Source organism: Genypterus blacodes, unplaced genomic scaffold (genome assembly GCF_046128005.1).
Source record: "Genypterus blacodes isolate CSIRO-AG114 ecotype Tasmania unplaced genomic scaffold, CSIRO-AGI_Gbla_v1 ptg000156l_1, whole genome shotgun sequence".
Taxonomy (NCBI): Eukaryota; Metazoa; Chordata; class Actinopteri; order Ophidiiformes; family Ophidiidae; genus Genypterus; species Genypterus blacodes.
Genome location: NW_027466957.1, coordinates 6,002,439 through 6,023,748, shown reverse-complemented (window position 1 = coordinate 6,023,748; position 21,310 = coordinate 6,002,439). Strand labels below are relative to the sequence as shown.

The 21,310-nt window shown below is 40.9% G+C and overlaps 3 protein-coding genes across 4 annotated transcripts; 2 read left to right on the top strand and 1 right to left on the bottom strand.

The window, feature by feature from the left end:
* Nucleotides 1-6,837: 6,837 nt before the first annotated feature.
* LOC143013125 (monocarboxylate transporter 2-like) lies at nucleotides 6,838-12,520 on the bottom strand. 2 transcript variants are annotated; one of them, XM_076166616.1, is made up of 7 exons: nucleotides 12,393-12,520; nucleotides 11,943-12,012; nucleotides 10,984-11,099; nucleotides 9,602-9,829; nucleotides 9,319-9,462; nucleotides 7,731-8,582; nucleotides 6,838-7,628 (listed from the first exon to the last, which is right to left on the bottom strand). In XM_076166616.1, the coding sequence occupies exons 4-7, from the start codon at nucleotides 9,813-9,815 to the stop codon at nucleotides 7,435-7,437; spliced, it is 1,404 nt and encodes a 467-aa protein (XP_076022731.1). In that variant the 5' UTR covers nucleotides 9,816-9,829; nucleotides 10,984-11,099; nucleotides 11,943-12,012; nucleotides 12,393-12,520; the 3' UTR covers nucleotides 6,838-7,434. The 2 variants fall into 2 exon arrangements, with proteins under 2 accessions (XP_076022731.1, XP_076022732.1); XM_076166617.1 differs by lacking the exon at nucleotides 11,943-12,012 and having other exon boundaries at nucleotides 12,393-12,513.
* Nucleotides 12,521-12,914: 394 nt separating this feature from the next.
* On the top strand, nucleotides 12,915-15,279 carry LOC143013126 (uncharacterized). Its single transcript, XM_076166618.1, has 3 exons — nucleotides 12,915-13,300; nucleotides 14,006-14,194; nucleotides 14,569-15,279. The coding sequence occupies exons 1-3, from the start codon at nucleotides 13,166-13,168 to the stop codon at nucleotides 14,761-14,763; spliced, it is 519 nt and encodes a 172-aa protein (XP_076022733.1). The 5' UTR covers nucleotides 12,915-13,165; the 3' UTR covers nucleotides 14,764-15,279.
* A 488-nt stretch (nucleotides 15,280-15,767) lies between these two features.
* Nucleotides 15,768-20,899, top strand: LOC143013123 (calcium-independent phospholipase A2-gamma-like). The gene is made up of 9 exons (XM_076166615.1): nucleotides 15,768-15,978; nucleotides 16,559-18,040; nucleotides 18,159-18,311; nucleotides 18,391-18,548; nucleotides 18,636-18,730; nucleotides 18,852-19,023; nucleotides 19,127-19,184; nucleotides 19,319-19,513; nucleotides 19,831-20,899. The coding sequence occupies exons 2-9, from the start codon at nucleotides 16,655-16,657 to the stop codon at nucleotides 20,287-20,289; spliced, it is 2,676 nt and encodes an 891-aa protein (XP_076022730.1). The 5' UTR covers nucleotides 15,768-15,978; nucleotides 16,559-16,654; the 3' UTR covers nucleotides 20,290-20,899.
* Nucleotides 20,900-21,310: the final 411 nt, after the last annotated feature.

Below are 21,310 nucleotides of genomic sequence, written 5' to 3'. Positions count from 1 at the left end.
GTTTCATCCTCCTTTTCATTTTGAGACGAGGACAAGCTGATACGCCTCAGTTGCTCACATAATTATTTCTGCTCTTCTCTCTTTTCCATGCCCGGCCTGTATCCTCCTCTCAGTCTAAGCCTGAGCCCGGGTGCTTCAACCCCCCAACCCCCCCGAGGACACAGCACTGGAATGCCTATCTAAGGCGTTTACACATGGGAATTGCGAACTATCTTCGATTCAATACAATTTTCTAAATCAAGACTGAGGAGTTAAATGAAATCTTACAATGTTATCTTTCAGCTGGAATTGGTCACTCAAGTGTGTTTGCCCAGATAGACTGATAGCGCAACCCATTTACCCCTTTATCATCCACATGCCACGGATTACATTTTAGCGCATGTGTGCACTCAGGCCTGTGATTCTTTTATGTTATTAAGCTCTTCAATCAAAATTGCCTGTTTACCAATAATAATCCGATGCGGCATTCAAATGATAGATAGTAATCCTTTAAACAATCCATGTTTTCTTCCTATAATATGTGCACAACAGCAGTCGGCATCCGCAGACATGGAGCTTTACTGGTTGTCTGTCCTCACCAGATAAAAAAGAACAATGGTCCTAATAGACAGCAAAGAGCCTCCACAAGCAGACTTACATTTATTCTCACAAAGGGTAAATGTATTTTGAGTGGCAGATTAAGGATATTGGTCAGGGGTTCTGCTTTGTCAACTCTGAAAAGTGGGGTAAATGTGTGTTTGGGTGATAATTCACACATTCTCACACACAAAACGATAGACATAAAGCCACAGTGTTCTCGGTTTAGGCAAATGTGTCTCACAAATTCTTAATTATGGGTAACGTAATCTTATTACGTCTTTTTTGTTTGCTGCTCAGTTTCTTTACAAGTGTTTGTCATGATTGAGTAGTTCAGGGGTTTAAGTTCCTCTTTTGTCTGTGTTGTCTTCCCAAGGGCTAAGTTTGGTCTCATTTGTATTCTGCAAAGAAGTCTAATGTCCAACACAGCATGAATTAGTTTGAGTAGAATTTGCCTATGATACTAATAGTCTCAAACTGAAAAATAACATATTCATCAGTGACTAAAATAATTGTGTATGTTTTTCAGCACAGTTCCAATGCCGGTCACTTCAAACCCAACAGGAGTTTGTTTGATCGCCTCGGTAAGTGTTTGGTTGATGTTATCTTCCATCTTGATAATTGACGTAGGCTGCCCTCTAGGGATTGTTGGGGGTTGAGCAAATTCTAGACTCTGTTGTAATAATGTCTGCTATAATAACAAACAGATGAGAGAGGTATAGAGCTAAAAACCTTTCTTTCACAATCAAAAATCATCCATCTGATCTTGGTCTCATCCTAATAAACAAACAAAATGGACATAATCCCCCATGCACAGTTGGTCTGGATGCCCTCTCACCTCAAGTGCAAGAAAACACAAACTGCAGCTGATAGACAGGCAGCAGCAAATACACCTGCCCCCTGTTCGGAATCTCCATATCCAATCAGTGTGCAAAAGACGAGAATCCACAGCATCGGTGACCCTGTAGGATGTGTGAATGCTCGCTTGCCTTTTTGTGATCACAGTGAATCTTCTGTTTGATCCAAGATCGCAGTCAGGTAACACTCTTGAGAGCATGACTGAGTCCTTGAAAGCTCCTTGAATAGATTGACATGACAATTGCTCCTCTGTCTGCCAGAACATCTCAGCATCTGTGTTATCCATGTTAGACACCAAGGCTATCCATGTTTATCTCTGTGTGTCACAGTCAATAGCTCCATCCACACAGCGGAGAAATAAACTCTTAAATCTGGTTCTCACATGGCGTTGCCCTTCCTATGAGTGTAAACACTGGAGACAGATTAGTTCTGCTGCTGCGGGTAAAGAAGATTACCAGAGATTATGGACAAACACATTGGATTAAACAGACTGTATCACTTCCTTCTCAACCATGTGGTTAAAACAGAACTCAGCATGGTCTTAACTGCATTTCACTGTAATAGTTACCGGAGGGATTGAATGCAAGGCTTCCTGGATTCAATCGCCTTGGTCCTAATTAAAGTCAGATTTACTGACATCAGTCACAGTTCATCACTGTGATTATGCTCAAGCTGTTCACTGAGGAGACGATACGGAGCTTATGGGAACTGCCTCTAATTGGAGGTCTTCACTGCCTTGGTTTGTGTCCGCTCATTGAACCTCCGTTGGGAAAGATGTTAATGTCATACTTGTGTCGATGTGCCACTACATCTTAAATGATTAAAACAGCAAAGAGTTCAGTTAGCCTGGAATGATCAGTGACTTCATTTCTACCACACAGCGTCTCCTGTGTGATGTAGCCAGAGAGTCACAATTAAACAACTAATTAAATTAAAGACACACACCCGATATTAACAATAAGAAGCCAAAAGAGAAGACCACCAAGTCATTACCCTCGGACTTACACTGTAATTTGATTTTCAGATAATGTTAACAAAGGTTATAAATAAAGTTATTGATTCCCTCAAATAAGCAATTTTCACCCATGTGGAGGCAACAGTCAATATCCACCTTGCAGGGACATGATAAGGACGAACCATTTGAGCCTCTCTTAGTGGTTCCCTTCTTGAATGACTGTCCTGTCCCATGTATCTTTGATCGCAGATGCTCAAGGCGTTGGACCAAGGGCTGTAATCACAGAGCCTGTGAGAGTGGAGGGTTTGTGCCTGAGATAAGTTCCCATGACATGACATGTGATACCTGAGGTGAATACTGCAGGCTGCTGTCAGATGTTTCCTACGATTCGGCAAAAGAGTTCAACTTTGAGATCTTTAAAATGCACCAAAACACAGTCGCCAAATTTGCTGGAAGAATATTGGATTAAACACTTCAAAGTACTAAACTATATATCACTGTAGAGGTTATAAAGGCTCTCCAATGACCAAGGAGTGGGTTGGAACCCAGATTTTGACAAACAATACAGAAAACAACCAATCTACCCATAACGCTGCTCATTGTTTAAACTGAAACATATTGTTGAAGGTCTCACTTAATAGGGTCCATTGCCATCTAGTGGTGTAAAAAATCATCAGCATGCGAAACTGACACCTTTGAGACTAACTGGCATGAATGAATAGCATACCGACTCATTTTACATCGATCCATTGGGGAACATGTCTTATAATCACAGAGAGAAAGAGATGAGCTGCTAAAATAATACTGCACAAAAGAAAAGGGCAGTTATAATGATGTATGTAAGGGCCATCATAGGCATTTGTCCTGCTTTTGATCTACAAAATAAAATACTTTATTTCACCATTTGCAGTAAAACAGTAGTTGAATAAGTCTCAAGCTTCACTACAAGATTCACTAAACACTAAATACATATTTTACTCTCTCCATCAAAGTCAGGAGTGAAATGTGTTGCCCTTTATTCAGTTTCAGGTGAAACAGCAGCACATGCATGCAAAGTTGGACGATCGGCCTTAGGGACACATCATGTGTGAAGGCATCCAGCTGATGTTCCTGACAGCGCTTCTTGCTGTATGTGCTATTTCATCCACTCTCAATCCTCAGCATCAAGTAGAAGCTGTATGCATATTGGAATCCACTCAAAGGTGAGATTTCCCCCTAAGAGCTCCTGTTGACTATATGCTGACATATTCATCCAAACATGCTCCACAACCTTGAAACACCCACACCGGTGTCTTATTTATTCGGGCTTATTAGACATCGTCTGAAAACTGGTTGGAGTTGAAAGAAACTCTGAGCACTCCAACAAACTTCACTTGACACACCACAGTATAACTGAAAACACCCATGAGGTTGTGCAGCACCTTCAAATAAACAAGTACCAGGGTTAACTTGACTTTGAGTTTACCAAGCACAGCGCAGAAGTGGATACCATTCGAAGAGAGTATGCAATGTTAATGTATTTTATCTTGGTTATGTGGGGTTCTATACAGCATATTAAAATGCGTCCATCTACAAATACATGAGTCCACAGGAGTCCAAAAATCCAATACCAATAGCAGTCAGTATACAGTTTGTCCAATAGTAAAGCCCCTGCAGCATCAGCTCTCTACACCTGATAAAATACAATTTTACTTTCTGTTTGATCATCCTGGTTCAGGCTTTTCATTCATTGGCTCTTCATCCTGCAATGCAGCTGTCCTCATTTCTATAGTGACACCCTTCCTTTGCCTCTTCTCTCCATACAGTTTCTTGTGGTTGTAGTAATGCATAATACATAAAAATACGCCCGGCACCAACATTAACACACCAGAAGCATAGCACATGTATTTGTATTCCAGTAAAATATCAACAAATGCCCCTGAAAGAGAGGATAAACAATTGGTGAATACATTCAGATTCCTGAATTCACTTATACTGCTACCCTTTAAAATAATTCAAATAAACAATAATCTTAATTTTTCCCAAAGTATTTATATTTGAATTGGCTTTGAAATGCAGCATCGGTCAGCCTCTGGTGGCAATATAAAGCACATGAAACTCTTGTGAGGTGTCATTTATCAATGATAACGAAAGAGTAGTTCACACTAAGCTAATTACCTTATCTGTGTGTTATCTCTCACATTGTGTCATTGAAATGATCACTTCGGTCAAACTAACAGTCATGTCTAGTGCAAGTTCTGATTAATTAATGCTCTGGACTATGTCACATAGATTGATTGATTGATTGCTTAAATTTCATCACAAACAAGCACAAGACATACTGTAACTACAGTTGTTACATAAAATAATCCCCCATAATGCACCAGGTTGCCAGGTCCAACAATTAAACTGCTCAGACACCTTAATGAGTATTCATAGTATCAAAAGCTAATAAACATAAAGCCATAGATGAGGTTAAAGGCAATTATATTTATTTATATTTATATTATTTCTGATGTGACATTTCATTGTATCTACTTAAAAACAAAACCAAGACAAAACAAAATAAAATATCTGACTTTTCAGTTTATTCCAGTTTATTGATTTGAATAAATACTAAGTTTAAAGTCTGTAAGGCTTGTTTGGTCACTGTGAGTTCATTTGTTGCACACACCCACAACTGTGATCTCTGACCAAGTCAGAGGGTCTAAATCCGTGTCTGCTTAGTGTTTGTTGGGAAACCTTTTAACAGGACAATAGTTATTTGACAGAAATAGCAAATATGTGTTGTAACAGTGGAGTGATAGTTAAATCACTTCTCCTATCTGTGACCCTCTTACTGCATGGTCAATGCACTCTGCTGTGTCTCAGCTATTCACAACCAGGCAGCGTATGCAAATATCACAACAAAAACAACACCCAGAACAGTAGAAAATCAAGCCCTCAAATAAAGACCTGAATGTCTAAATGAATTCATTTATGTGCATGACAGTGAAACAAAGTGTAGCTACAAATCTATGTATGAAAACCAAAAAAAAGTATAATTTACCTCAAAGTACTTGATTGTCGTGCCAAAAGATGCAGACACCATGGCACCTGCAACCATGAGCCTGCCAACCGTGACAACAGGTCTGCTGCCATAGCGATTAAGAAGTATGCTGCTTATAGGGCCTGCACGGACAGAAACATGCCGCCTTGGGGGGGGAAGTCACTCTTTCAGATTACAGCACTGAAGCTACATGTTTAAAATAAACATTAACTCCTGGATAATAGCATTTCAGACCTACAGTACACCACGCTCATATGACATGTGGGAATGTGCTGACAAATGCTTTTGTCTTACTATCCAAAAAGTACACCAGCTCCTGACCTCCTGCATACATGCAGGGGAGCGTAACCGAGGACAACCAGGCAATCTCACTGTGGCAAACTGAGAAATATTCCTGAATCTCCTCAAAGTAGATGGTGAGGGACTTGGGAAAGGCATAGGAGAAACCTATGGAGATGAAAGTGCCGAAGACTACAGCCCGGCCCCTGCCTCCATCTGGGGGGGGTGTAGCCTTGATTGGTCGCTGCAGCAGGGGGCATGTTCGTTTCACCTGCTGGGTGGTGGAATGGAATACTAAAGATGTGAACACAGAAACGGCAACTGTATAAGCACACGTACAGCAGTTATAATAATCACAAAATGACTGTTTGATTAATTAATTAAGGGCTCACCTCTCTGCAAAATTCTTCAATGTGTGTTTTCCAGACTCTGCACCTAACAATGTGCAGACTGTGGCAGCTTTATGTTGAAAGGCCCCGCTGCCAAAGGCCTTTGATCTCGTCATTGGAGCTTCCCCTGCTCCTCTGTTGATAAACTAAAAGTGACCCTATAAGAAAAAAGTTATACTTCTGCCTACAGTGAGAACTCAGGAGGTGTGACTTCAAGTAAAATTAAAGTTCAACAGGAGACAAGGTCATATATTGTGGGAGTTTAAAACATTATCAGCCAAATTTGCGTGTTCTCGCCATGGCCCTTTGTACTGTGTGCATTCTTGTGCGAGAGTGTGTGTGGAAGAGGGTTTGTAGGAGGGGGAAGCTCAAAATAAGAAGAGAGCTGTGAAGAAATGATTATTTTTCTTATCTTAACCTTTATGTTATTTGTAGCTTTTTTCCATTTCATTTTATGATTCATGTTTGGTGTTGGTGTTTTTATGTGTAGAGGGTGCAAACCAAGTCTGAATCGGAGAGATACAGATCACTGTAAGATGAGGGGAATTTTGAATTCAATTTGTCACTTTGCCTATGTCGGGGGGAGCCTGCAGATATGAGGCTCAATCTAAGTGGGGTGTAAGTGACAGACAGACAGGTAGAGCTGGCAGCGTTGAAACTATTCAACCAAATTCTAAATGTTTCGGGAGATTCCTCAGATCATATTTTCCCTCTGTCATTGACTCTTGTGACCAAAAGTTATACCACAAATGTCACATGTACATTTTATTGATGAATATACAAGTTTTCAAAGACATCTAAAACATTTCATAAATGTATGTTTACATTACATCCTGAAAGTTCTGTATGTACCCTATGACATCAGTGCAACTCCAGTCCACTTGTACTCTAACTCAGGATCTACGTATAAATTTCAACAACAATAGTAGGGATATCACAACCTTCCAGCCTTCTCTCTATCTCTCTCTTCCCCTCTTTCTCTATAAAAAAAACAATCTCCAAAATATCCTACACCTGTATGCACAATGTCATGTACAATGTCTGCTTCAATAAAAAACAAATACATGTAAAAATGTTTACTAAACAAAAACAATCAACCTATCTATGAAATGTTCTGTTGTTTTATCGGCACTATACATCTATACATGTCTCATATAATAGTATCAAATGCAGTCTAGTGGTTAAAATATTTAAAAGAATCCAACACAAAAGAAACTCAAATAAAAACTCCAGCAGTTTGTGGGGTTTGACTCATTATTGTCAGTTGAGTTGATTCACGTCTGTATTCCGTCTCAGGACAAAATGATGCTCAGCACATTTAGTCATTAGTTCCATTTTCTGTTCTATTTTCATGGCTCATTTAAACTTTCTATCGCAGAAGTCTTCATCTGCATAGCATCAGCCTGCCTCTGTCTCTCCTCTTCATCCAGTTTCTTGTAGTTGAAGTAATGCATGATGAAGAAAAATATGCCTGGCACCACCATCAACACGCCAGAGGCATAGTACATGTATTTGTATTCTCCGAACCTATCAACAAGGGCCCCTGAAAGAAAGAATAAACACCAAGTGAATACATGCTCACTCAGATTGCTGAGTTTTATCATATTTGACATATATACATCTCCTTGTGCTTGTAATTTCTTACCTGCAATTGGAGGTCCAAGTAGCACTGGGGCACACTCAATGATGGTGACAAGTCCCACTGCACTGGAGAAGCGCTGAGGCCCGACCAGGTCCATCAGAACTTCAAAGAGCAGGGCGCACACCATACCAAAGGCGATGCCGAAGAAGACAGCATAAACAACCAGACCTGCATAACTATTAGCCAGCGGACATAAAAGGTGGCAAACCCCATTGAATGAAACTGCAAAGCTGAAAAAGTATTGGATCCTTGGCCTGACCCACTTTGTGTTGCCTAAAAGTCCAGTTGCTGGTCTGACAAACATGTCCACCAGGGCAAAAATAGAAAGCAAGAAAGCAGCTGAATATTCATCAATGCCTTTATCTTTGGCATATGGAGCCAGAAATACAATAGGTGCAAAAAAGCCAAAAAACATGACCACGTTACCAACAAGGTAAATCATGAATCCCCTGTGTTTGAAAAGTGACAAATCAATGAACTTCTGTGCACAGCTCCAACAGCTGCTCTCATTTGGCTCTTCTTCAGGTAAGCTGCAGTTAGCCGGCTGCGCTTCTGCTTTCTCTGAAGCTTCCCCGTTACACTCAAGTGGTTCAGTCTCTGGTCTGGGTTTGAGCTTTTTGTTGACCGGTCTCATCAGAGAACCAGCTACACAGCAGTTTAAAATGATGGACCCAAGGATGAGGAAGCTCCCTCTCCAGCCAAAAGTGTCAAACAGGAACTGATTGAGAGGAGCCAGAGTGAACAGAACCACGGGACTGCCCGTCATAGCGAGCCCATTAGCTATCGGCCTTTTGACCTGGAAGTACGTCCCGATGATAGTCAGGGACGGCTGCAGGTTGAAGGCCAGCCCAAAACCTGTTGAAATCATAACACTACTTCAGTAAATTCATACATATGTGCTTTCACTTGTAGTTACTACTGGTCAAGGCTTTAAATGCATTGTTTTGAAAAACCAAAATCACAACACAATCACATCTATACAGTATAGTTACTGCATCACAGAGCACCCAGGCACCGTTGTTGCTTGAAGTCTTAGAGGTGCTTTTGCTCCCGATAAGTTATATATTGATGTGCTTTGGCATACACGCATCAGTAGATTTTGTCTAGTTAAATATTTTCAAATAACATGTACTCTAGCCTGTCCATCCAGTCGAACCAGTATTCTCTCTCTCTCTCTCTCTCTCTGTCCCTCCCCCCTTGACCCATACCTGATTACCTAATCAGGTGGATTCAAGATTGACTAGGGAGCATGTGTAACATCTGGCTAAGGACTGCACAAGAAAGAAATAAGACTCTGACTGGCTAAGCACACACCATTTAGTGTATTGTGGTAAATATGGAGTGTGGAGGAGAAGGATTGATGTGATACTTATTTAAAGCGCTCCTCTTATCTTTGAGTTGTAGGATGAAAGCCCTTAACTCAATTACCAATACATCCTCCTCTGACAGCTAATCACAACCAGGCAACATGTAGCAAATAATACAATATCACAACCGCAAGCTTTCTAGAAAATTCAATCCAACATGTCTAAATGAGTGAATGCAATTGATGACAATGTGTTTGTGTGCTGATGAGTCTAAGGTTATTTACCTCCGATTACCCCAACACACAGATACAGGTGCATGATTGTAGTGCCAAAGGCAGAAAGCACCATGGCAGATGAAACCATGAGCCCGCCGACCATGACCACAGGTCTGCTGCCATAGCGATTGACAAGTATGCTGCTTATAGGGCCTGCATAGAGAGAAACATGCTGCCTTCAGTTACATTATTTTGTGTTTACAGCAGTGAAGCAGTATGGGGTTTTGTGAGGTAAAATCTTTGATGATTTAAGTCTAAGGTTTCATACAATGTGCTGTGTCTGTTTACTGACCTGCTGCATACATAGAAGCGAGCATAACAGAAGACAACCAGGCAATCTCACTGTAGGAGACTGTGAAATACGCTTGGATCTCCTTAAAGAAGACAGTCAGGGACTTGGGGAAAGCATAGGAGAAGCCTATGGAGATGAAAGCTCCGAGGACTACAGCCCAGCCCCAGCCTCCATCTGGAGGGGTGTAGTCTAGATTGGACGCAGCAGGGGGCATGTTTGTTTTTACAGCTGCATGGTGGACAAAGAGTTAAAAGAAGTGAACAGAGAGGGTGACAGCAGAATTCCAAAGTAACAATACAGCAACATCACAAGAACATAGCACAGGAGCTCACCTCCTCAGCCGCGCCTGGTGAGGGAGCGGCCTTTATGGGGCACAACCTCTTTCATTCACATATACTGTCGGTTTATTTAGTGTATTTATTTTGCTTCTAACAATGGTTTTCTCCCGAGATTTGCTTCCCGGATGGGGAGGCTGCATGCACATATGCACGTATCAGCACCATTCCACTACTGCTTTAACTGCTCGCCCTATTGTAATCTCACATACTCTGCTTTTACTCTGAAAAAGTGAATGGGCTTATTTAAGGTTGACCCTCTAACTTTTAGTCATTTCTTTTCTTCTCAGTTGTGTTCAAGGGATTCTTATGCTCTACTTTCCGGACCTGCAGAGTGACTTTTCTGCGCTTTTTGCTTGCACTTGTTTTGAATACCAACTCTAAAATAATCACTAAAAATGTAAGCTAAACTGAAAACACACAGTTGAGTTACATAAGTGAAATAAGTAGAAGTTAACTTGACATTGTTCATGATCAGATCTTGTGAACTTGTTGTCGTTGTGCCCAAAGCCATTTCACACACGAAACCCTGTTCAAAAAGTGAACTGAGGTCACAGAATAAGCAGCGGAATAGAAGTTTACAGTTTACAATTTTCTCAATGATATTATATATCATATATGCCTGGTCATAAATGAGCGCGACATGAAAATAACTGTTAACCAAAAACAATATCAGATAATGAAATCAGATTAAAAACAAACTTTGTGGACCTTAAATGGCTTTTGACTCGGGTACAAAGGATTATTCTTCACTTTAATCCTGAGTGTGCAGGCATGTGCGTGTGGCGGTCTGGTGGTGTCTACAATTTAATAACAGCAACTAACACGAGGAAACTTGTGTCAAACTGGCTCAACAGTACACAGAATTTCAAACCAAACAAACCAGTAAAACACAGAGAAGCTGCAATGTGAGCTGAGCCTTATTGTGTCCTGAAATTAGGCAAAATAACATTTAACAGCGTCTTTAAAACTCCCGTTAAGTCCCGTTAACTTTATGTGGGCGTGTGCGGGAAAGTGCACAGCAAAGTGTGAAGAAGTTGGACTTACCTTCACTCTACCAAGACTGTCAATCATGCAGAAATCGTCTTCAGTATTGTCCAGAATTGATTCACTCTGTACGATGGATCCACCGACTCCTTACAATGTTCACGTGTACAAACGTGCTGGTTGCAAAAAAACAAAGACTCTGAAAAGTTACAATGATTAAAACTAAAAACTTCCTGTCATCTTTTCACAATAAAAGATTCGACTCCTTCTCCCCTTTGTAAGACTTTTACTTTGAATCACCTACACGACGTGTTAAGAAATAATTGACGACAAAAATGTTAACGCCGTGCTGTCGTGTTTATAAATAAATTGACATTATGGCTTTGTCTTTAAGTACCGTCATTGTTGAACAGAGGTCAGAGCGCTGTCATTGTGACAGGATAGTGAAAACTATATTTCATTTCATTAGATAGATTAAAAAGAAACATAATTGTGAGCCGTTTATAAATATGAATGACTAAGTTTTACGAATATGCCATATTTAAGCATCATGATTTTCTTGGGGAACTTTTAATTTTTATTTAAATGAATTTTTGCTTTGTGGTGCTGCGGTGGATTCATTTTGACAGCATATACTGTGATCCAAGTTTGTTTGGTAACATCATTGCTGTTAGTTTAGAGATGAAACAACTGTTGCAAGGTTGCTGGATGACATCATTGCAGTTAGTATCATGACACCAGTAAGAGCCTTTTGATTGGCAACCTTTGAATTGGAAATGTTGGAAACAGCAACTTTTCTGGAATAAAACATTTGAAGGCATTCACTCTGGTCTTGTTTTGTATGTGTCAAACACTGTTGGCCCAGTTTACTCAAGAAGTGACACACCAAGGCAAGCCATGCCAAAGTAGATCATCTAATAAACTAATTCCAAGTCATGACTGTTAACATGAGTATCTTTATGTGGAATTCACAAACAGGTTTTGGCCAAGGCGATGCCCCTTTATCATTACTGCAGCACCTGGTACAGCTGGCAGACCTCATGGGCAGCTTGATTTTATCTTGCAGAGTATAAGTCTGGCCAATGTTATCTGTAGGATAGAGACAAAAAATAACAAGATCCGAACTAATGCTTGTTGAAGAAAAATGCTAAAAACAACTGAAACTAATTGTAAATTTAATTAAACTATGACACAATATTCTTATGTTTTCAAGTATATATAAGAGTATACATATGAGAATACATAACTACAGTTTTAGTAAATTGAACATTGGTATCAAAGTTTGTTTAACTCAAGTAGTTTTTGCTAATTTGAATTACAAATATATATTAAGGCAATATGTTGCCTTACAATTTACATGGGCTTTTACTGTTAAGCACCAGCAGCATTGTTTTTCTGATATAACAACACACACACACACATCTATCCTTCAATAAACATACTTCGGTGTTTGTAAATTCTGATCTCACCTCAGCCTGCCTGTTGTCAGAATGTCATTAACACAAATTCCTGAGTAACAAGCTAAATCACATGCGTTAATCCCTCCCCACCAGTAAGTCATGAAGGAAACTGTGTAAGGTAACACCACTCCACGAGTTTTGAAATCTTGAACTTGAAATTTCTTTGGGCTGAAATGTTTTTGCCATATCAGATCACAGCAGAAGGGGGCGCTACACACATTTTTCCACACAGCACTTGATATAATGGATTCCGTTTTAATGAGGATTTCAGAAAGTTTATATATTCTTGAGAAATTACTTGGCATACTTTGAATTTTTTATTTTGTGCTTTGCTCACTTGCTCCATTTAGTTTCCTGTTTTTTTAAATGAAAATCCACTTAAAGCTGTACTCATTCTAGGGATTTTTTATATTTTTTTAATTCTATTTTATTTATTCTTACATTCTGTATTTATATTACATTGCGTTTATACGCTGTAAGGTGGTGTGTTTTCAATAAAGTTATTTAAAAAAACAGCTGGTGAGCCACGCCCTCTCTACGCCATTCAGTTCCTGTTATCCAACCGCTCAGCTACGGGTTCTGAGTATACTCTTATTAAAACAAACAGACGCACGCGAGTTGACGAAGTGAAGCGATTGAAAAGTTTGAATGAACAGCGTTGGTGGCTGCTAATTGTGTTACTCAGCCGGTTGCGTAACACGTGATGCCGGTGACCGCTGTGTGAAGGGTGTCTGTAGTTTGATTCCCAGTGATAGTAGCTCGGCAGCTGTGTGTATCCCCAGATGTTTGCCTCGGTGAGTGTATGTCGGCTCTTGGGCTCGTCCAGACGGGGCCTGCCCGCTTTGGTTCATGTGAGAGCGCCTCTGTGCAGACACCAGCACGGAGCCTCCAGCAGCGTCCAGCCGGCCACCGTCAAGGTGAGACGAGATCCTTCAAAAGGAATTCATTCATTCATTCATTCATTCATTCATTCATTCATTCATCCATCCATCCATCTATCCATTCATTCATTCATTCATTCATTCAAGACGATGGAAACGAAGATGTATCTCTGTGGGAAGCTGCATCTCAATGTGTTATGTGTCTGAGTGTGTCTTGATTTATATTCTCCAACTCTATTTTAATATTACATCTTGTCAACTTGTTTTAATGATCATGAGGTGGAATTTTAATTTGTTTCCTCGCTGTATAGTTTTGAACATTCATATGGTAAGTTAATTAGCAACCAGTCTGAACAAACACACACACACACACACACACACACACACACACACACAGCACTATGCTCAACATGTCACTGAGCAGAGTGCTGTAATTCTATATGTAACCCGCTCCATGTCACAGCTGTCTGCTCTACTTAAACCTCACCTGCTGCTAACATTTTACAGAAATGTTAATACTAATGTATTTTTACACATCAGAGCTGAGGGGTGAAATTTCTGTGCCCCCACTGTGGCCGTCAATACATTCTGCTTAGAATAGCTTTGCACGCTGTACCCATGGCAGCCTGCTGCACGGCGGACAAACCCATGATCCTCATCAATAAGTGTTCTTCTAGTCACACTAAATTAATGAATAAAGCGACCCCTGTGATTTCATCAGCTGCCGTCTATCTGTCCCAGGTGCTGTACGATGGACTTTGCCCCGTGTGTGTGACCGAGATCCGCTTTCTCCAGTTTCTTCAGCGAAATCGGCCAGGGAAAGTAGATTTTGTTGATATCTCCCTCCCAGGTTACGATGGAAACCAATACAATGGCGTCAGCTACGAGATGGCCATGGAGGAAATGCACGTGATTGATGATCAAAATGAGGTGAACTCCTATTCCTCTTTCACTGTCCATCGTCGTACTATTTCAGTGAGTTGTTGTATTGATTTACCAACGATTGCAGAACTTCTGCATGCTGAAGTCGGCCAGGGGTGTTACTGTATATGAGGATGTAAAGCCGTAGCCTGGCTGATGAGATAAACTGAGCTAAACACTTAGGATAACACATAACCCAGTCTGGAAAATCCCACTATTAGTACATTTCCTTTATGTTTAAACCAACCTTTAATTTTCTCATTAACTCTTTGATGCATGTACATGTCTTCAGCGCATTACGACAGCAGCAAATCTTAAATCTCATTTGGTTCAGTGTCTTATTCAACCTTGAACTTGACTTAACCCTCCTGTGTTATCTGCAGGTTCACCGTGGGATCCCAGCGTTTGCAGCCATGTACAGTGCGGTGGGCCTGGGCTGGTTAGGTCGCTCAATGATGTGGCCCCCTGTGAGACCACTTTTGGACAAATCCTATGCAATCTTTGCAAAGAATCGCCTGAAGTGGACAGGACGAGGAGATGAGTGCACGACAGGGCGCTGTGAAAGGAAAACGCGATGACTTCCAGAAATGTATCTACTGTATGTTATCATTCAAGTAAAAGTAAGGATTTTCTGTTGCTAAAGAGTCCAACTGATAGATCTGCAAGCTGGTAGTATTGGTTATTTGTGCATAAAAGATAAATCTGTATCAGTTTGTAGAGTAGCAGATATATAAAAAGTAATAGCAGCAATTAATATTTTATACTTCATTATTTTTCTTAATAAAATATGCATTTACTATAGTTTGTTGTGTGCACTGGGAATTTGTGAAGTTTACTGTAAACACTTATTTGCTATTCATTTTTGATAATGGATGTACACCGCGATTGAGTATGAGGGCTGTAACTGCTGGAAAGTTACCACTAGATGTCACTGTAAGGTCAAAACAAGTGTGTTGAAGTGTAATTGGTCTCAAGGCAGCAATTTTGCTACAAATAAATAATAAATTTTCTTTAAGTTTAAGCACTTAACTTGAAGTAAATCAGGTGATTATTATAGGATTTGCTGAAAATAGTATTTGAATGGTTAATTAAAATAAAACGAAATCCAAAAAGTGAAGAGATTTAATTAATTCTTCCATTTTGTTGCAAGCACAGCACATCAACAATGTTGTGTGTGGAACAGCATTTGCAGCCAGAGGTGACAGGAAGACACAATTCAATCTAATTTCCAAACTTTCTCTAGGTGTGTCTCACTGGTGCCACGATACTCATGTCAATGACTAGGACACTTTTGTTTACTTCAGAAAACCATATAGGACATCAACAAGCATTGTTTTGTGTCCCCTGTGCTATGTCAACATTTCCCAGAATCGAAAGTTCAGGTTTCCAGTTTCACAGCCTTGTGTGCTCTTGTATTGGTGGAAAGCACATTGCGATGTGCTGTGACGTAAGAAGGTGCCACCTTTAGCTCACCGACACCCTTGAGTTTTGTCGTTCCCCCTAATTTTAGCTGTGTGCTTCCAGCCGTGCAGTCAGCCGTGACAACACATGACTTTAAGCTGGTGTGTTCTTACAGAGCACTGGTCAGCCTGAGGGCAGGTCGACCCGCCCCTGACTGCAGCTCAGCCAATGAGATTAAGGCCCTGCACAAAAGAAGGCCGGCATTAAGAATCAAAACACAACAGAAAGAAACAGTGTTTATAATAGTGTCCATAGGGCTTTACTGGACATCAAAGAACTGAGCTGGGTGATGAAGAATTGCGAAGATAGAAGAAATATGTATTATATTACAGGTAAATTCTCATTCTTATATCAAAGATTCTCTCAAGGTTACGGTGGCTACAAGCTACTTAAGGACATGACCTTCACCTATGCAAGTGGAAAACAAGCATGGTAGATGTTTGACTGCTGCTCACCACAGCTCTCTGCTTTTGTCACTGTGAATAAGAAGTGTCTGAGCATACAGCATAATAAGGATGACTAACACTCTGATTATACTTGAATTACAGCAGCACACTTATACTTGTTTTAGTATACGAGATCAGCGAAGGGCAAAGCTGTCAGTCTGCTCATATGTCTGTGTCACATTTCAGTCGTAGATCTCTTGAGAGTAAGTGGAGAGTTATTTACAAGCCAAGCAGGAGGACAGGTTTGCTTTCATGTCATGCTCCAAAAGTGACACAGTACTCGGAAACATGATGTTATATTTGTACACATTCACATCAGGTCGTCATGAAACGTTTATGGACGACTTGTTTATAGCCGTGACAATGTGCCAGATAATTAGAGACTTGAATGTCGTTTTAGAGGCTATAAATGTTTTGTTTGGAAGGAAACATTACTCATTGTATACTTTATGTTGTTTTTTCCTAGATAGCTGAATATTCTGCCACACCAGTCTAAGTCAATACAGGTTCCAAAGAGACATTTTGGATTTTCATCGCTTGCTGCTCATCACACAAATCAAACATGGGGCGCTACTTCAGCACCAACTTATGGTCAAGTTCCTCGCACAGGACGATGAGATCTTTCTGCAAAACCAGGTTCCTTGTGACCAATCTCAGAAACTTCTCTTGTCAATCCGCAGCGCCTCACTTCAGAGATATTAGGTGCTCGGTGATATCTGTCACCCATCCTCACAGATTTACACAAAAAGCTTTTTCTAAAAATACAAAGTTGAACCTCAACCACACAGAACCGACCTCTTCCCATTTCCTCAGGATACTTAGCAAAGATGTCAAAAATTATGAGGTTATACGTTTTTACTCATCTTCTAATAGGGATGCATTCAAAGCTGAGGCTCCCATTGGGATCTTTGAGGAGACTGAGAACAGTCTAAGTTTCAGTTCACTTGGAGGCCGTCTCGGTCAATCGTTTAATCAATTATCCAGACACATAAATGTTTATTTTAAGAAGAAGGACCTGCCTGCTGTATCTCTTGCAGATGATACCTGTTTTGTCGTCCCAACTCAAAAATATCTTGTCAGATCACAGAAACGAAGACAAAGTCAGCAGACATTGAGTGAGCAAAACAGCAAAGACAATCAGGAGACCTCAGGAACAAATACTGGACTGCACTTATTTCACATCAGCTCTCTGGCAACAAGGTTTGGAGAGAGCTACACTTATGTTGCTAATCACATTAACACAGTATTCTCAAGGGGAATTTCAAACATTCCAACAGAGGACGATTTGGAAACATTTTCTTCCCCAAGAGGATCAACCAGGAGGCAAAGAAGGAGTGAGATGAAAAAGTGCATTATAAATTCAAAAGCATTTGAAAAGACTCAAGTAAAAATGGACAGTAATGAGGCAACAGATGGACGTAACAATTCCTCCAGTAGTTGGGAGGAGAGTTACCGTTACTTTGCCAGACACATCAATAAATACTTTGGTGCTAAAGTTACAGATAATGTCGGTCAAGATCAACAGGTGAAGCTTTCTGCAGAAAACGCAAGCATTTACCAAAAACAGTTGTCATCACAGTCTACTTCAAAACCTAAGGGTGCAGCATCACACATTAAGCTAGAAGAGCCTATAACTGAAAGTGGAGGCCTGTTCCACACCAGCCACCATACCACTCATTTTGGGGAGAACTACTTCCAAATGGCCAGTCACATCAATCAGTATTTCAAGGACCAAAGTGGTTTGGAAGGAGAAATGGAGGGAAATCTAACAGAATTGGACCCTGGATCTGCTTCCTCAGAAAAGAGTGTATCAGTCATGGACTGCCTACGGCACCCCACCAGTGCCATACATAACTTGCTGGGTGCTTATCTGAACCTGAGCCCGCGGGTCCAAACTCCTGTATCCAAACTTGCTGTGACTTCACTTCAGGGCAAATTCAACAGAAAGGCATGTTATATTACAGAAAAGTTCTGTTCATTCTTCCCTGTATAAGATTTATTGTTTAAAACAGCTGTTGAAAACATGCATAAAAGCTTGTAAATTACTTCTGTTTCTCTCTTTTCAGCTAATCTTAAGTCAGAGGCAGGCACAGGAGATGTCACATGGATTGATCGGAGGTCTGGGTCAGGCCTCGTCTCCACATGATCTCACAGCTTGCATCGAGGCACTCAATGCGCATCTTCTACGTTACCCATCATGCAAGGCTTTAATGTGGCAGGTCTGTTTCAGGTCAAACTGTAGCACTTTTTCACCTGGTTTGAACTTTTACGAGTTCTTAAAGATGTATCCATTTCCAGGAAAAAACAGCAGTTACGCTCTTGAGACTACGCCGGATGAACAGAGACAACCCGGCACTGCAGAGCGCCATAAGAGAAACGTTGGCCTCGGTTGGCTATGTGGATCCAGTCAAAGGTCGTGGAATTAGAGTGCTGTCAATTGATGGTGGGGGAACAAGGTATATGTACAGACTGCATACCAATATTTATAAGATTTACATGCATGACAGAGGCTCATATGTTATCATTGTGTTTGTCTTTTTCAGAGGTGTGGTGCCTCTGCAGGTGTTGAAGCTACTGGAAGCTGAGACAGGGAAGAAGATCCACCAGCTGTTTGACTACATCTGTGGAGTGAGCACAGGTGAACAACACAACTGAACAATAACTTTCAGTAAAATGGTTATGAACGGCGTCTTAAGTCTTGATCTAAACCTTTCATAACTATTTTTCTCCCCTTTTGTTTTTGCATGTATTCACCTCAGGTGCTGTTCTAGGCTTCATGCTGGGTCTAGCCCGGTTTTCTCTTGAGGAGTGTGCAGAAATGTATCGTCGTTTTGGCTCGGAAGTGTTCCGCCAGAATCCTCTGGTCGGCACGGTGAAGATGGGTTGGAGTCACTCCTACTATAACACAGAGACCTGGGAGACAATACTGCGGTGTGTGCAACATACAGTATATCACAAAGCAAGTCAATGTTTAGCAGTGTGAACACAACATGTGAACAGTGGGTTCTGAAATTTTAGTTTTTATCTTTTTCAGAGAGAAGTTGGGGGATAAAGTACTTATTAAAACTGCCAGAGATGAGTTGAGCCCCAAGGTAAGAATACAAACATCATGAGCCTCAAAGTAGTAAGCAAATACTGCTGGGCTGATAAGCATGGGATTCCAGAACACTGCAGCTGTATTCTGTTACAAAGGTGATAACAGAAGTTTTTGTTGGTGTCTGCTAAGGTTTCTGCAGTCAGTGCCGTGGTGAACTGGGGTAACACTCCAAAGGCCTTTGTCTTTCGCAACTACAACCACACACCCGGATCTCTCACTCGCTATGCAGGAGGCTCGGCTTGCCAAATGTGGCAGGCGGTAAGAGCATCATCAGCTGCCCCCGGCTACTTCCAGGAGTTTACTCTACAAAGCGACATTCACCAGGTAAGAAACTACAGCCGTGTACATTTCGTAGCGTGGAGAGTGGAATATCAATATCATCAATAAATGACTTCAAACTTTATACCAATCTTCTGCATGTTAAAGCAGTGTAATTTCGAGTGTGTTTCGAATTCAAGTCTGGAGGATGACAAATCATCCTTAAACCAACTTAAAACGCAACCACTTACTTGCTGAATAATTTTAATAGCAAGGAATGTCCAATAAGGAAGTCTTTATTAAAACATTTTTTTGTCAAAGTTGAACTGAACTAATCACTTGTATTCCTGTAGAAGCTGAGACATTTCTGTTTCTCCTTGTAGGATGGAGGCATTATCCTGAACAATCCCTGTGCCTTGGCTGTCCATGAGAGTCGTCTTTTGTGGCCAAACCAACCCTTCCAGTGCGTGCTGTCACTCGGAACTGGTCGCTATGACAACGCTAAGAGGGGTCCTGCCACCTCCACTAGCCTGAGAGCCAAAATCAGCAACATGATCTGCAGTGCCACAGACACAGAAGGAGTCCACACACTATTGGATGACCTGCTGGCACCAGATATTTACTTCCGCTTCAATCCTATGCTAAGTGCTGAGGTTTCCCTGGATGAGAGCAGGCAAAGGGCCCTGGACCAGCTGCAGACAGACACCCAGACATACCTGCAGAGAAACCAGCTCAAGCTGGCCAGGCTGTGTTTGGTACTGGGGGCAGAGCGCTCACCTGTTGGTAGAACTAGGGACTGGATCGGTGAGAGGGCCTGGGAGATGAAACAGAGATGGGTATGATTCTGTATGAGGCACGTGTGTCATATGCACAGACACACACGCGTACGAGTGTGAACACAATTACAGACAGTACAGGAAATATCCCTGCAGTAACTAAATGCAAATCTGGTGAGACTCTCATACGGGCTATTTTGTGTTGTGAGGTGTTTGCTCTTTCTTCTCTGTGGCACATACACCATAATTATCTTTTGCCTCATTACAATACATGTTTCAGACAGTGAATAATAACAGGCTGCTAAATACTTACACAGAATGTTTCCGCTGGGGTACCGGCTGGACTTGTTTTTAGAACAAGGCAACATAAGGAAACCGATTCATTCAACTTCATTTATGTTCCTAAAGTAATGTTGTATTTATGCCTCATGCACTGTATAGTATTTTATTTTATTTGAAAGCTTGATATAGACGCACAGATACCAACATATGCACTTTATTCCAATGTATTTCTGTAATGAGTACATGAAATTAACAGGCAATAATCACATGTTATGGGCTGTAATGCACAACTACTGTATATGATTTCATGTGTAATTGCAGCTGATGTGACATTATTGTACAACTTGGGCACTTTATCTGTGTATGGTTGAAATAAAATCATATAATTCATTTATCAGGGCTTTTTATCATCAGTTTTTCAAAATCAGATACATTTTACTCTGGTATCTAATATTGAGTTTTCTTTAGCTGAGCAAATTATATCAATGACCTTGATCTGGATCCATGATGTAAGAGCTCAGTGAATGAATGAGAAAGCATCCGTCTTTACCATTAACTGAGAAGCACTTGAATGTAAGGGGTTAAATACACCCCCTCCCAATGTGTCTGGAAGCTGTGCCCTCCCTGTCCACAATAGACTGACTTTGTTCAGGACAGAGACCCTTTGTTTGTGCGAGCGTGCGGCCGTGCCAGCCAGAGTGAAGACACAAGGTCAGTAACCCTCCCCCATCCAACCACCAAAGTCAACACCACGGATGAAAATTATTTCCCTTGAAGAAAATATAGTTAATTATTTTGTGGAGAA